The 16,521-nt window shown below is 42.7% G+C and overlaps 1 protein-coding gene across 1 annotated transcript in view; it reads left to right on the plus strand.

Annotated features, from left to right (window-relative positions):
• The window catches only part of SH3PXD2A (SH3 and PX domains 2A), a 253,851-nt gene that overhangs the window by 223,516 nt on the left and 13,814 nt on the right, over positions 1-16,521 (plus strand). The window contains exons 10-13 of the mRNA XM_032116746.1: positions 7,435-7,552; positions 13,019-13,350; positions 14,211-14,260; positions 16,356-16,475. Of these exons, the coding sequence (XP_031972637.1) occupies positions 7,435-7,552; positions 13,019-13,350; positions 14,211-14,260; positions 16,356-16,475 (620 nt within the window). The remainder of the gene's footprint in view (positions 1-7,434; positions 7,553-13,018; positions 13,351-14,210; positions 14,261-16,355; positions 16,476-16,521) is intronic.

The following is a 16,521-nucleotide window of genomic DNA, read 5'->3' on the forward strand; positions in this document are numbered from 1 at the left end:
TGGTCTTGATACTTGAACCTCATCCTGAGTCGGTCTTGATACTGGAACCCCATGTCCTAGCCCAGGTGGGTGGTTCTGCAGCCAGTTTTGTAGCTGCATCTCACCAGAGCTGTTCTGCCCTCTTTGGCAGTCCCCTCCATGGGACTTCTCCCTTTGTTTTCACTCTTCCCTCCTTGTGCTTGATGGAGATGAAATGTTTGTCACTCACAGCAGAAGGCTGTGAGTGGCATTGCTGTGCTAAATCAAACCAGCACAGAGCAGCTTCAGACTTAGTTTGTTCTCTTCTTTGGTTGGGTTTTTTTTTTCTTTTTCATTTTTTTTCTTTTGTTTGGTTTGGGTTTTTTTTAACTCAGTTCTCCAAGGAAAGTAGTAAATGTTTATTGCTCCTTGCTTGGTTGAAGTAAGAGCATGCGCAATACAAAACTGTTCAGAAGAAATGTCATTGTTGTTCTTTTCTATCTGTTGTCACAAGGTTTTCTGTTATTTAAGACAAAAAAGGCAGGGAGGGGAAGAGGGACAAAGGCTGAAGAGCTCCTGTCTGCAGATGAACACGTTTGATAACTGTTGACAGTCACTCTGTCTCTGCATATTTAGGCAAGTAAAACAAAGTCCATGTTGAATTAATGCATCACTTTCTGGAACAGCAAGACTTTTTCCAGAAGCAGGTCTGACAAACGGGGGGGTGGAGTGGAGGAGTGGGGGAGGGAAAACACAGACTGCTGACAGAGGGGAAAGTATTTTGGAAGAAAATTCTTCTGTGGTTTGGAAGATGTGGGTTTGGGGCTGTTGCATTTTGCTGAGAAATCATTAATTGGCTAATTTCTAGTCCGGTTCCCCCCATCCCTACCCTTACTGGCATATCAAACCAGGATGGGGTCACAGAAAGTTGGGGGCATGTACAAGCACCAACTGAGCAAAGGAAATTACTCCCTTATTTGGTTGGCTCCTGAAGTGCTGCAGATAACTTCCACGCTTCCTAATGGAGGCAGAAAAGAGCAAACTTAGAAAATAGAGGTGAAGGAAAGGAATGTGAAATGGGGTGCTCAGAACTTGGAAGCAGAAGTGTCTGAGCACTGGCTGTTTGCCTGGGAAAGATGAGACTGATTGTGCAGAGCTGGAAACGTGCTTTAGCTGCTTAAAGGCAAGGCTCCTGTCCTAAACAGTTTACAGCCTAAACAAAGATCTGTGCATCAAAGGAACGTGGGCAAGGGGCGATTTGGGATGAATATTTTTGCAACCAAAGGGGTTTTCACGGTGCAAAATGGTACTTATTCAGTATTTTTAAAAGCTTTTAGAGAAGGACTAAAACTAAGCTTGTTTGGTAAGGCAGGAAATCGGGGTAGGTAAGGCGTATTTTAGGAAGGATTTGAGAGTTTCAGGTTATTTGATAGCACTGAGGAAGAAGCCTGCTCAGGTTGATGAGGCATCATATGAAAGGCATGAGGCTGAGTGGGGAAAGATCACAGAATTTGAAGGAGTGGGAAATGCACATGAACACATGAGTGTGTGTAGTAGGATATTAAAGCAAGGCACAGCACACAGGCTTGAAAATTCAAGATGGAACAACTGAATGGGGAATGCACTTGGCAGGAGTCTGGTTAAAGTGCCAGAGTACTGCTGTGCCAAAAGCCTTCTGCAAGAGCAGTGTGTGCTGAAAGGCTGGGGAGGGAGCAAAGCAGGCAGGAGGTGGCTGTGCAAATGAGTTGTTGAAGGGCCAGATTGGGGCTTTGGCAGTCAGGAGCAGCAATGGTGGAGGACTTTGAAAATGTTGGGGCAAGTCTATCACATGGGTGATAGACTAGGAGGAATCTGAAATAATCAGTGCCAAGGGAATCAGGAAGATGGAATAAGGAGGATTTGGAAAGTGCTACTGAAGCTCTGTGTTACAACTCGAGCAGTAAAACCATAGGGCTGCTTTCCTTGACCTGACATTAAGTATAAATCCAGACAGCCAGAGAAGGGACCAAGTTGCCTTTTCAAGACACCTCGTAACTTCAGTGTAGTGTCTGTGTGCACAGTCACACATGTAAAATACAGAATTGTGGTTTGACAGGTGGGATTGGAGGAGCCTCAAAGGCTGTCAAGTTCAGTGTCTTGCTTTGTCAGCCAGGTAGGTTTAATTTCTTTAGTAGGGAATGGAGTTTCATCTTAGCTGTCCTGAGGTTTTTCCTGTGGGAGAGGTGTCCTAACAGGTCACCTGATATGGAAAATGCCATAACCAATGCCTAAAAATTCTTCTGAGATTCCCCTTTTACTACTTGACAGAAATACATCAGGTGAAGCAAAAGAAAACTTACTTGGAAATAGTTTGTTTAAAGGGAATGTGTTGGAATGTACCCAACTGCTCACCATTTACAAGCTGAAATCCTACACAAAGGGAAAGAACACAAAGCACAGTTGTCAAGGTCTGCGATTATCCAAAAATAATTGTCATTGACATTAAGTCCTCCTAAAATTTAAGAAGTAAAATGTGTCATCCCTCATTTTTCTGCAGCCAGTATGTTGTATCACAGCCAGTGAACAGGCTGGGCAAGACAGAACAAATGTTTCAGTCCTCATTACACTATGACTGCAGAGGTGACCTGTAGCTACTTGATGAGCGTTGCCAAGGTGCCTACAGGTCATCTTGCTCTGCTGTCAATCATACATAGCTGTGTTATAAATTCTTTTTATGTGAAAAGTTGCACTTCATTAAGCTGCATCTTAAAATCGGTCGGACAAGAAACATGGGCATGCTTAAACTGTCCTAGCCAGGTTTTAGATCAAGTTTTGTATAGGTTGCCTTGACTCTGCTCTGCGTTCAAAAAGTGGTTTTAAAGTAGCTTTTTAATTTTAGAGCTATTGATGTTTACGTGTAGGAAAGGCCTCAGCTTGGCAAAACACTGTGATGTTGGTGGAGGAACACGAAATGGTTGTGTTCTTGGTTTGGTAGGTTTTTTTAGTTTTCTTTTCTTTTTGCTTCTTTTGTCCTCTTCTAGTGGTTGCAGGACATTAGGTGTTAGCAGCTTGTGAAAGAGTGATCCATAACTCTCAAACACCAGTGACTTCCTTGTACCAGGTCTGTTGTGTACTTCTGCACAGACCTTGTAGTGTATGTGGCTGTAATGCAGGGCACTGGACAGCTCAAATCCTTCATCCTGTCTATGCGCACACCTTCCAGCTGGACAGCCCTACCTGTGCTACATTTTATGGGGGGAAATCTTTGTTGCTAGAGAAAGCCCTCTCTGTATTATTGTGGGATGTTCCAAGGACATGGGTACTGTTCTCTGCTGTCCATGCTGTTTTCCCAGTGATCCACCAAGATCTGTCCCTATATTTTGGTTCCAATCCTCTACTGTATTTGTTCAGGAGATTTTAGGTAGAACCAGAGCAAAATAGAAGCCTGCCTTTATTTGGGAAGGAGGAAAGGAAAGAGGAGAAAAATAGACTGATAGGGAACTGAGGCTTTGGAATAAATAGTGGACTGAGCACTGGGCTGCCAGGAGGGCTGGGCAGAGCACAGCTACAGCAGCATGGTATGAGCTGGGTAGTTGAAATAGTGCAAAAATTCTGGTTGTGCATATTTTAAATAGTGTCTGTGTCTGGGGAGGAGAGAGAATGACACATACTCATCCCTTCCTCCCAACCTAAGTAGGTACAGTTGGATAACGCATGATGGGACAGACTTGTATCGTAGCTCTTTGCCAAATGGGCTTTGCTTCTTCATGCGTGCCTTGTTCGGATTTAGGAGTGCAGCTCAATTTCCACAGAGGAACCTCCTTTAGCTCAGCTGGGGAAGGTGTCTTTGACCTGCAAATTAGCGGTAAAGAAATGTGAGTGAGGTTGGCTAATTGAGCAATTAACAGATCTCCGGATCTAAGAACAGGGCTGCCTTCTTGCCGTTTTCATCTCGAAGGGGGTAGGACTTTCATCCCATTGTTTCTAAATGCAACCTTTTAGCTGGCGTATGTGCTTTGTAGCATGTAGTAAAGTTTATTCTGCCCACTTGACCTCAACACTGAGGCTGATGTAACGGAAGCTGCAGCTGGGGAGTAAAATTATCCTTCTGTTTGGCTTGGTTTTTTTTTTCCCCCCCCTGGTAATTCTTAAATCAAAACTTAATGAACCAAAATTATATGCTTTTGTATTCTCTGTAGATCTGGGCATATAACTTCAATAGTAGGTCTGGGATGGTTCACTGACTTCTGTTTTATACTATTGCCTGTCACAGCTGAATGAAACCAGCATGATATATCAGATTTGTCAGTGTAACTCAGAGCAGTGTCATTCTACTGTCTGATGCTTTGCTGATTCTCTCATGAAACCATTTATCTATTTTAAGTCTTCACAGCAACTTTACATATCAGTCATGAAGTGTCAAATATCTTCTCTTAAAGACTTTAGAATAATAATCTGATATGTTGAATGCTATTATCAGTCCTCTTCAGTGACACATCCACTGAAAGCTCCCCTGCTCCCTTCGGCAAATCTTGGTTTATATAAAGTGTCCACTGGCTAGAGATAATCTTTGAGAAACAAAACAGAATTTACACTTTGATTACAAGGGGGCCCATATCTCCAGAATACTGTTTAAGTTACAAACTTCATGTATGTTTGTGGTATCTCCTGCAGCATTGACAGAAACCAAACGTGTGTAATCTTGGAAATGTAATTTTTGCTGTCAAAGTACTTTGCAAGGGGAAATTGTAATGATGGCTTCCTGGCTTTTATCTGTAGGCTCAAAAATAGAGCTGCTAAACAAAAAAATACTGTGGGACCTTCTTTTCTAGAGTGGATTTTTAACACTTTGGATTGTCTTGCTTCATGGGAGATCCTTTTTCTCTCTCTTCCATCCCTATTTCCATGCACTCACTTTTTTTTATTTCCTCTCTATGGGGAGGAGTCACCTGAAGGGCTTTCCTCTCAAAAAGCAGTAGTCCTGAGTTGAAAGCCATAGGACTGAACATGTAAGCAGTGAAGGTGCTCATGGACAGAATAAGACAGTGGCAGTTCAGAAGAGCCTTACTGTTTCTCCTGAATGATCAGCCTCCAGCGCTGTTGGTTTTGATGGGTGACCACTCACCAATCTCTGTCTCACATCCTCACAGAGATGTTTGGAAAGTTGTTTTGGAAGCTAGGAATGAGCACCCTATGCATGGTCATCTGCAGAAGAAGGGAAGCCACATCCCTGAAGAGTGAGACCACTGTGCCCAGCAAGAGGAGCTGAATAGCTGACTAGCTGAAGCAGAGCCTGGTGTTTGTGTGGAGGAAAAATAGAATAAACACAGCAATTTCTGTGGGAGCTGTAGTGGCAAGGGTGATCTCTGACAGCCTGGGTTATAAAGCAGCTTTGGTATGGGGGAAAGAAAAAAAAGGGCTTTCTTCCAAGACTCAGCAAATATATGCTTAGCTCGGTATTGCTGTCCTAGAAACATCCCTGGAAGTGTCTGAAACAATATCTGGACAGAGCAGCTCTGAACTTTCCCCTGGCCCCTTCAGGGGCAAGATCTAGCTGCCCAAGGGTCTTCTGCAGTTCAGTTTAGTGCTTTGCATGCAGTGGAAACCAGACATGTAGCTCCTTCTGCAGCAGGAAATTGAAAATAGAGGAGAAATTAGTCCAATTCTACCACACAGAGCAGAAGCCTAACTAGGAAAGCTGTCCTGTCCTGTCATTTGGAAGCTGGGGTTTCATTTGCCAGGTTTCATTCATCAGGTTCCATCTCGTAGTGGAGTATTTCTGTGGGGAAGGTGTCATATGCTGATGGTGCTACTTAAAACTAGCTGGAATTTCTTACCAGTGATAAGCCAGTGAAGCAGCCCTTTTAGGGGAGTGCAGCAGAGAGTCTTTTCCTCTTGGTAGCAAAGGTTTTGACAGATTTTGCCCCATCAGAATTAGAAAGATCCAAATGTGACCAGTCAAGGGAACTTGACTTCAGAGATGTAGCTTTACTGAATTTGCTGCCATCAGATGCTCTGTCAACATTACTTTCCCCTTTCTGAGGTATTATTTCTTACTTTGTCTCAGTAAGGGCTTGTTTGAATTATTTTTCATTAAAGTTTCCGTGCTTCACCCAGCAACAAAATGCAGTTGAGCCACAAAACCAAACAGCTGCTTGGATCTGTTTTACTCTCTTAAAGGGTGTTTGCTTCAAGCTGCTGCAACCTGTTCGTGTTTCCTTTGTTCTGCAGTGATCAGGAGCTCTGGATTCACTTCATTTCCTGCCCATTCCTGTGCACTGGCAGCTCTCTGTTTGTTATTCCCTGCCTTGTTGTGACTGCTGGTAGAAAGTGCTAGGAAGGCTGGCTGGGGTGCACTGAATCACTTGCCTTCCTGCCTTTAATCTAGCTACAGAAACTCATGCTGTCACTGCACTGTAGTTTGGGTTGAGGAGAGGGGTTTGGTGACACTTTCTGTGTCTGCTGCTGCAGAGGAAGGATGGTAGTTCAAGTTTTCAATGCCAGGTGTAATTTTTTAAGCTCCAGAGGGAAAGGTTGACCTTGAGTGTGATGGGAATGCTGCACTAAATGACTCCTGGGTAGGTGGAAGGAAGATGTTGACAAGTGTCTGTTCTGCTCTGTTTATTGAGTTGCTCTCAGCAAGTCTGCTTAAAACCTGTGCCCAGCTGGGAAGGGGATAGATGCTGGAGATGAATAGGGATGCTAAGTTTTTGGCTCAAACACCATACTTGAAATCCAGTCTGTGCTTTTGAAGTCTGTGTCTTAGTTCTAGCCCTCCTTCACCAGGGTCACACGTGCATTTCTCTGGAGTGAGGTTTAGCAAAAGTATGTTTGTAAAACACTTCACAACCCACGAATGCAAATGCTGTATCGTCTCCTATCATTTGAAAACCTCTTTTGTTCTTTTGTCACGGTTTTCTTAATGTTTCAAGCTCGTTGCTGTAGACCTATGCTGCTTGGGAGGTGCAAGTAGAGCAGTGTGCTGGGCCAGCCCCTCTGGGCTGGGGAGATGTGTCCCTGTGGGGATGCAGCACTCGGGTTTCAGTAATACAATGCTTTGTGCAGCCATGTGCGTGTGCAAAGAGCCAACTGGCTGCAGCTCCCGCGGTGACGCTCGGCTGATTTGGCAGCCGGGTTGATTCTGTCAAGTTACAGTATGGGAGTTAAGTCCAGCTTCAAATCCTCTCCCTTACCCGTTCGAGGAACTTGGAGGGGGGGAGGGAGGCGGGAAGAAGGGGGGGGGGGAGGCAGCTCTCTGGGGACTTTGTGTCATTATTGGCATGGAAACATCTTGTGATTATCAGCAGCAGGGTAGTGGCGAGGGGCTGATTATCTGTCATGTCGTCAGCATAAATAACCAGTGGGCCCCTGAGCAGGGCTCCGCCTTTTGTAATGGCTTCGCGTAATCGCTGCACAACAGTTTAAAAGCAAGCAGTGCAGAAAAACAGCTGGACTGATCCTGACCCTAACTGATGTTGCCTTTTCTCCCCTCACCAGAAGAGAAATATGTCACTATCCAGCCGTACGCCAGCCAGGGGAAGGATGAGATTGGGTTCGAGAAAGGGGTCACCGTGGAAGTCATCCAAAAGAACCTGGAAGGATGGTGGTACATCAGGTAAAGAAGCTGTGCAACCTACTGAAACTGTGACAATGAGCTTTTCTGATCATTCACTGAATGTTAGCATTTAAATCATTCTGTAGGTGGACAAGGAAGCCCAAATTGTTCATAATGCCTCTTGAAGAAATGTAAGGAAAATTCTGAGGCGATACAATGGTGGCTAAAGTAACACTACAGTGTCTGCGAAGGCTGTGGACCATTCCAGTGAGGAAATGCCTTAACTTGCAGTTTTAGAGATTTTTTTTTTTCTTGCTTCAAGTTAAAAGCCCATATCTGAGTTAAGATCTGTGAGACCTAACAAGGCTTTCTGTTGTATATTATTTTAATGTTTCCAGTATAGGAGTTATTCTACAACCTATTTAAATCTATTTATAGCAATGCTGAAAGGCTGATTGTGATCTCTTGAGCTGTTTGGGGCAGGTAGTTCTAATTTCAGGGATACGAGATCAGTTTGCTGACTATAGCCCTTTTGCAAGCTTACCAATGGTTTCAGCTAATTTGCTTTGATTTCTGTGTGTCCACATTAGGTATTGTTGATGTAGAGGGACTGGATTCCAAGGGCAGGTGAAGTTGTTATTGTGTATCGAATTTTGTTATGTAATTGGAACAGCAGTCATTGCAGAGGGTTTTGACTTGGGAATCTCCTTTGTAAATGTGGGAAGACTGTAGGTTAGATATTGTCTCAGTGATACAGGGTGGCAGGATGAGCACTTGATGAGAGCTTTCTTTATCTAGGTTCACACAGCATTTAAGTTGTAGTGCTCTTTCGTGGTTCTCCCCCTTGCCTTGTATCTGCGTGTGAACCTGGCAGTGCTGTGACATCTCTTTTCTCTTTGAACAAGATGTGGTACAACAGGTACCTTAAAAATGGAGCTTTAGCTCTCAGCAGTGCAGAACATCTCATATAGTCATCTTTTTTCATTCAGCATGTAATTATAGTGATTTTTTCCTCTTTCCCTCCCCAAGTCATAACTTGCTTTTGTTTGAATTCTGCTTGATTTATTGGCTATGAATGAGGACAGGGAAAATGCTGACTGAAGCAATGTTGTTGTTTTTCTTGATTTCCCTTACTTAGATGAAAAAAAATACCACTTTTCTATCTAATGATCCCATGGAGCAAATAAGCTAATAAAGATAGCAGTGGAGCCAGGAAGGCACTCTAGATAGGAGGAACTCAAAAATGCCTGGGTTTGGTCAGGTCACATTTTTTTCTCCCTTAATCATCTACAGAAGTGGAATCCAGATTTTCAGATAGGTTTCCTGAGAGGAGAACCATTCCAAGACATCTCTAGTTTATTTTTGTATTCTCTTTCTGCAGTGTAACCTGGTTACTACTGTAGGTTTCCCTTTGCCATATTAGCACTCCTGCAATAAGTTGAATTTTTTTTTCCCCTTTTCCTCACACGCTCCTTTGAGTCAACCCAAAAGACTCATTTTTCTACACATCAGGAGTACCTTCTGGAGTATGGTGACACTTGCTGCAGTGGTTTCCATGGCATCTTCACTCATGGCAATCTGCTGGAAGGACAGTGGATGCCCCAGCCCACCCCCTGATAGTTGGGGAGTGCAGCATGTGCTCAGCTTTTTTGTAAGGCATTTTTGATTTGAGAAACCTCTCTTCTTGCTGGAAGATGAGTTACAAGCTCCCCATATGTGTGACAAGCATGTGGGGTGTCAACTGCACTCCTCTCTGCTGCTTTGGAGCACTGTACTACTTTCTTGCTGGAGGATTAATCTCTTAGAAACAGTTTTTTTCCTTAGGCAACACTTTGGAAATGATGATGATGTGGTCCATCCCTGCAAACTGATCCTTTGCAGCCTGGGTAGCTGTTACATGTAAACTGCCCTGAATACTGTTAGGTGCCCCTCAGAAAAGGACTCCCTTCCAGCAGAAATTTGCTTCTCTGAGTATTGAGCACCTTAGAAGGAGCAACTCCTTCTCCTGTTCTGAGTGTGAGGGGAGAGGGAGCAGGAAGAGAATGCAGTTGGATCCTGGGCTGGATAACAGACTGAACACGCTTCAGTGTGTAGAGATAGAAACAAATCCAGTAGTTTGTAAATGGAATCCACCTTAAAGACATTAGTTTGTTCCACCTTAAATACGTAATTTCTCCAAATTCTTGGCCATGTGCTGATCCTCATTTCCTGTCCTTCTTTTTCTTTTCTTCTTTTTTTTTTTTTAATTTTTTTTTTTTATTTCCCTGGTTTGCTTCCCTCTGGAGTAATTCCAGTGCTCTGGAGCTGGAAAGCAGATGTAACTCTCAGACTTACAGAGGCACTTCGGACTTTTTTTTGACATTCCTATGGTTTTAATCCATTTTTTCCTTCATGTAATATAAACAGGAGGGTTTTAGAAGCATGAAGGAACCAAATCACTGCACCTAAGACCCTCCCAATTCAGTGCTGTACAAGCTAGATGCAGTATTGGTGTCTGTCTTTATTTCGCCCCACGTGCATTATGATTAAAAAAAAAAAAAAAACCAAAAAAACATCAGGACTCTGGAGAAATTAAAGAAAGGCTCTGTCCTAGGATCCTGCTTACTGTTCTGTTGAATTCAGTAGATCTGTTCTTCCCAGTGTGGCATTAGCATCTGTCATTTAGATCCTACTTTGCCTCCAGGTGACAGTAATAGATAAAATCTTATGGTGCCCAGGTGGACTGGGTGCAGGGCAAGTACCAATATGCTAAATAAAGCTTTTGTTATTTGCCTTCATCTTCTTCATTTTGTGAGCCTCATCCCATGTGAATGAAGTGCAGCTGGGAGATGCTGACAGCAGTGAAACACGGAGTAATCTAGGATGAGGTTTGAAATGTATCCAGTAGGTTATGAATATAAATGAAGGAAGGATACTTGTGATTCAACTCTTAAGGATGTGAAATGAAAGTTGTTACTGGTTCAGGACTTCTTTGAAACTGATTAGTGGTTGTTTTAGTTCTTTCCTCTATGAAATGGGGAAGATAAGGAATCTGCTACGGTTATATTTTCAAATGGCTGAAAGATTACCAAATTCAAAGGACTAAGGTAAAAAATGTGAGTATATTTCACTTACAGAAGTAGTTTTTATTTGTGATATTGCAGAAATAAAGCAGTTTCTGGTAACTACTGCTCAGCATTAACTTCAGGTTAAATTGGCTAACACAGGGAGAGGTAGCCTACAACAGCCTCTCTTCTGAGGGCATGTTGCCCAGAGTTATTAACTGTCCATCTATTGCTGCTATTATTCATTGGGAGAAACCATGTGAGATCAGAGGTATTTGTAGCAGTGGGGTTACACAGGCTGATCCAAATGCATGCAGTTGGCAGGAGAACTAACAGGCCAGTACAGAACCTGCCTGTGGCTGTCTTTCTGATCTTAAACATGGTAAGTCTCCCACAAACTAAGATGGATGTAAACTGTTTTTTCTTGCTGATTTTGCACAATCAAGCTCTTTTGAAAGTAACCTTTGGTACTGAGTCCTCAGTGCATTGGCCGCTGTGGCTTTCTCACAGACAGAGGCCTCTACACCTCCACATCATATAAACTCACAAATATACTTTAAAAAAACTTACTTGATGCAAAGGCAGCAGAGAGCATTGGTCAGTAGCTCTGCAAAAGGGCTGTCAACTGCAAAAGGGAATGAAGCCAAAAGTCTTCAGGGCTGGAAAATGGCACTGGGTGATGCCTTGACACAACAGGAATTGTGGCGTGTATTGAGGCCTTTGTTCCTTTTCCTTTTTTGGCTTGTTTTGAGGCCTAGCAGAAAAGCCTCAAAAGGGACAGGATTGAATAGATCCAAGTTGCTTCTTGAGACAGTATCACTCAGTGGGTGCTGTGCATCTTTTAGAAGTCAAATCAAGATAGTACCAGATTGCTACTTCTTGTTAGTCTTCATGCATCAAATAAAGCTCAGAATTGTTGGGATGCTTTCCTTTGACACCAGAATCACTGGAAAAACTTGTCACTAAACTTCCTGAGCAGGAGAGATCCTCCATCTTTGCCTTCATGTGTGACAGAAGGCAGGTATGTAGGGAGAAGCAGAATCTCTAGTATCCTGCCTGGTCTAGGTGGGTGGGGAGGAAAAGGTCAGATTTTGGACAGAAAGATCCTCGTAGTCATTGCTAGAAGTACAACAACTGTATTTGCTTTTATACAGGAAGAGTAATAAAGAAGTCTAGAGAATCAAATCTACACTGCATTTTCCTGTTCTGCCTGTAAAGTCCCAGAGCCTCTATCAAGTGTGTGGATGTGGTGAGGGAGCCCAGGATGAGACTTGATGCAGAGATCTCACTGGAAACCTCAGAATGCAAGTGTTGTCATGACAAAGATGCTCACCTGCCAGGGAATGATTTGCTCATCTCCCATGTGCCCCAGCTCCTTCCTCTGCTGTCTAATGAGGCTCCCTTTTCAATAAAGAACCTTGGGGTCCTACTGTTTTAACCTGTGTATTTCCTGAGCACCAGGATTTTAATGGTGCCTGCTTTCCCACTTTATAGTTCAAGTGGCTGCTTTGGGTATCTTGAGAGATTAAAGAAAGGAGGTTTTCAGTGACTCCCACTGAAATAGCAAGTTAGGGTTTCATTAGGGAAAGCAGAGTTCATCCAGGTTGTCCTCCCTGGAGTCTGATTGTAATCTGAAATCCCTGCTGAGGTGTTAGGAATGGCAGGAGTTAGAAAAAACATCTTCCCTAAAGCCCAGTTGTAGAAGAATTACTTCAGTTTGAAGTGTAGCGTGATCAGCTCGGGATGGTGCTTCGGGAGCACGCACTGGATTCAGGTGTCTGTTCACATTTCCCAGTTTATTTCTTCAAATAGCCTCTAGCTAGTTCAGGAAAACGAGTCTCCATCAAAGCCATTTTTCCTTAGTCAAATTGTTTCTTGATCTAGCAGTGCTAGAAGAAGCTGTAGTAGTTTCAGGGTCCCATATGCTCCATGAGAGAAAGCTGCTCATGCAGAGCTGGGAATTATGGAAGGAAGGCCAGTGTTCTTTGTGATTTCAGGGAGGGAGACTTGCACAAGGCAACTAAACTGCAGGCACAGGTTCTCTGTACCAGGTGCTGTACACCCTTATTTTAGCCCATTTTCAATTTGAGTTTCCACTAGGAAGTTTAGAAACTATTAAAATATTTTACTCACTAGTTTGCTTTTTGGCTGTATGGGAAAATACTGAGTTTGCCTGGTACTGTCTAGGAGAGGCATAAAACAAACTGGTGAAGCTCTTTACCTTGTGTGTAACTATTTCTTGTCCAGAGAGACTCCTTACTTAGGATGATTAGTGGCTTTCAACTACAGAGTTCACTGCTGGCTCAGCTGACTTTGATATGTCTAATCAATAGATAATAAGTGAATAGAGACCACAAAATCTTTTTTGAGAGCTGCAAACTTTGTTTGATGTTGTCATCCATCACTTCTGCTTTAGCTGTTCTACCTGAAATGCACGAGAAGGCTGTGTTTGATGTGGTTGTGTTTACTTTTGCCTCTGCAGGTATCTGGGCAAAGAAGGCTGGGCCCCAGCTTCATACCTGAAGAAGGCTAAAGACGATCTTCCATCTAGGAAAAAGAACTTAACTGGGCCAGTGGAAATCATAGGAAACATCATGGAGATCAGTAACCTGCTGAACAAGAAATCTACTGACAAGGAAGCTCAAGTAGAAAACGAGTCTGCAGAAACTCATATCACCAAGAAGGAAATCAGTTTGCCCATCCTGTGCAATGACTCTAATGGCAATGCCATGATGACTTCAGACAAGCAGGCTTCCAAACTGGCCCAGGGATCCCCAGCCATAGCAAGAATAGCACCACAAAGAGCTCAAATAAGTAAGGCAGTAAAGTAGTCGGGGTTTTCACAGGCTTGCAATGAATTCTTGTTCTCTACCTTTCAGGGCTGGCATTGCCTGTCAGCTAAGGTCCCACATGTCCTGGCCTTACAGCCGAGTCCACACAAACAGACCTTTGCATAGTCTGTAGATGTATCAACAGGGACTCCAGAATGTGGTCCTTCACTAGTAGTGATAAAATTTAACTTCACGTTATACACAGGCTGGCTGGTGGTTCTGTATCTTACCCTGCATGTGTTAACTTTGTTAATTTTTCCAGAGAAGAATACTTTTTTCCTTTTGAACACTCTAAAATGTGCCCTTCTACCCCAGAAATGCAGATGATGTGATGGCATGTTCAAGTTGAGGAGACCACCTGTGTCTTCTCTTGCATTTGTTCTGCTGTTTTCCTGGGGGCAAGTTACAATGATTTTACTACTTCATCTGCAAAATGCAGATGCTGACACTATTCTGTGCAAGGAATGGCAAAATACTATGAGAGAGGACAGTGTGAGTGTTTAATGAATTATTTTTACTGCTGGGGGGAAAATAGGTATCAGGCCAGTTCTTTGTTGGCCAGTCTCCAACAGAGCTGGTCAGTTCCAGCAGAAAATACAATTCACTACTTTCTGGCAGTGATCTCTTCTTAAATTTGCTGGCTTAGCAGAGATGAATAGCTAAGCTACCTTGGTATTTCTAATATACCCTCATAGTTTCCTATCTTGTTTCATAGAGGTGCCTTAAATATTGCAAATACTGACTTCTATTCTCAAACTGTGTAACAGCAGAGAGCTGCTGAAAAATGTGTTTAGCAGTATTTGCAAAGTTAAATAAACTCTCCCTTTTCCCTTTCCTGCTCAGGTTCTCCAAATCTAAGAACAAGGCCGCCCCCAAGAAGAGAGTCCAGTCTGGTGTGTATTGGTTTATGGTTTATCTTAGCAGTGGGTAGGTGTCCGGGTGCTTTGTTAGACTTTGTGCAGCTGTACAAGGTGGGGGGGATATCTGAGAGATCCTTTATTTCCATGCCTGTTCATTTCATTGTTTAAGTGTTGAGCAGACCTCAGGGCATGCTAATGATAAATCAGGTTTTCTGTTATTCAAAATGTTGCCCCAACTAATCAGGTCTGCAGGGAGAATATGATAGAGCTGCTGTGTTCTGTGCATGAGCATTGAAACTTGTTCGGCTGACTCAGAAGTTTGAAGTTCCTCTGGGTGTCCTTAGCCCAGACTGAAACTTTTGACCTTCTCTTAAGCAACTGGGAATGTCTCTCCTCTTTCTGTTGCTACCACCTTTGAGGTGGTGAAGCTTCACTCTTGTGTATGTTTAAAGTGGCTTGGAATCCTGTGGAAGGATGTATGCTACAGGAATGAGACCGCCTATGATTTCTTATCCCCAAAGCTAGAATTTTGGAAGTTTGTACCAATTTGAGATTAGAACTGTCATCTTCAATAGGAACTAGTCAGTAGTATATTTATATAAAAAGTCAGGCTAATAGCTTTGCTGTACCCTTTATGAGCAGTATGTGACTTGTAATTTTTCTGTCACCAGAGATGTTTCTTAACAAACTACATGAATAGCATATTAGCATTTTCTTCCTATTTTTCTTTGCATTATTTTCAATTAGACTTTATTTTGGCAAGACTATGACACTTAATTGCATGCTAAAAATAACAGTGATATTATATGTGAAACCCTGAGCATATCTGCTGTTTCCAATTATCTTCATTTAATCCAAACCATCCTATTATCTGAAGGCATTTTATTAGGCTGTGCTTCTGCTGTATTTCAGCATTTATAGTGGAGAAACATCCAATTATAACATTGTTAGACACAGTTCCTAAGGTGCAGAGATACATTCTCTGTGAAATGCCACATGCTGTGTGGGATGAAACATCTACTGTTAGTTACAGAAAGGCTATCTCAGAAATGGAGGAGCAGGAGAATAAAGCACAGTATGTGATTTGCCCTTCTCCCATTGATGGCTCAGGATCATTTTGTCTTTGTCTGTGGATGCTCTGACGTATGGTCAAGAGATCCTGACAGAACTGCAGTTCTTTCATAGAACCCTAAGTAGGGAAGTGTAGAAGCTGTGCAGCTTCACCATCATCTAGTTGCCCTGCAAATGAGCACTGTGCTAATCTGAAAAGATTTCAATATTGAAATTCCTGAAAGGACCCTTATCCCATTTATCACCTTAAAAAATAATTACAGCAAACTCTAAAATGTGGCAGCTTAATGTAAAGGCACTTAGCTTTTAGAAGAGTCTGGTATGATGCCAGAATGGCTGTAAATAGCAGTATCCCACTTCCCATAGAGCCTTTATGAAGGTTGTGTTGGGACTGTGTAGAGGTTCTGGGTCTGTTATGGAGAGGAACTGGAATTGTTTTGATCGAGTACTAAAGTCCTTCCCATCTAGCACTTTAGCTGGGCAAAGCTAGGGGGGTCTATGGTATTATCCTTGTTTCTTGCTACCAGGGATGCCCATTAGCTTATATCACTGACTAATTAAGATTGTTTAAAAAGTCCAGCAGCAGATTAAGAGCAATAAATCATTGGGATTACATTTTTAAATGGTATATTTAATGATAGGCAGAATCTGTTAGGGGCCTGTTGCAATGCAATTTCCTGCAGTTGTGTTGAGTCATCAGGAGCTGGGTCTTTCTGGACAAAATCTCTGCATAAATGGGCTGCTCTTAGTGTAACTGGAATGGCAGCTCACACTTTATCACCCACGAGTAAAACTTTTTACTATTCAGGTAAAGATTATCACACTTTTAACAGTTGGTGAAGGTGCAATGAACAGTGAATATGTTGAAAAGTTTTTCTCTTTTAGCCCATATCAATGCATCAGCTCCCACTCTGGAGAACTGGGCAATTACCATTAGGAAGTAGCACAGGAAGAAAGAGGAGTCTTAGTGAATAAAAGCAATTTTTTTTTTTTTCATACTGCTGTTCAGCTGACTGTTTCTTTGGTTTGAATGAACAAAGCATCCTATTTGCCGTAGGGTTTTCAGTTACCCAAGCCACCAGAGCCACCCTCCGTGGAAGTGGAATATTACACCATTGCTGAATTCCAGTCGTGCATCTCTGATGGCATAAGCTTTCGTGGAGGACAAAAAGCAGAGGTGAGCCTTAACAGTGTACCTGGAAAAATAGTAATATTTATCTGTT

Source organism: Corvus moneduloides, chromosome 8 (genome assembly GCF_009650955.1).
Source record: "Corvus moneduloides isolate bCorMon1 chromosome 8, bCorMon1.pri, whole genome shotgun sequence".
Classification (NCBI taxonomy): Eukaryota; Metazoa; Chordata; class Aves; order Passeriformes; family Corvidae; genus Corvus; species Corvus moneduloides.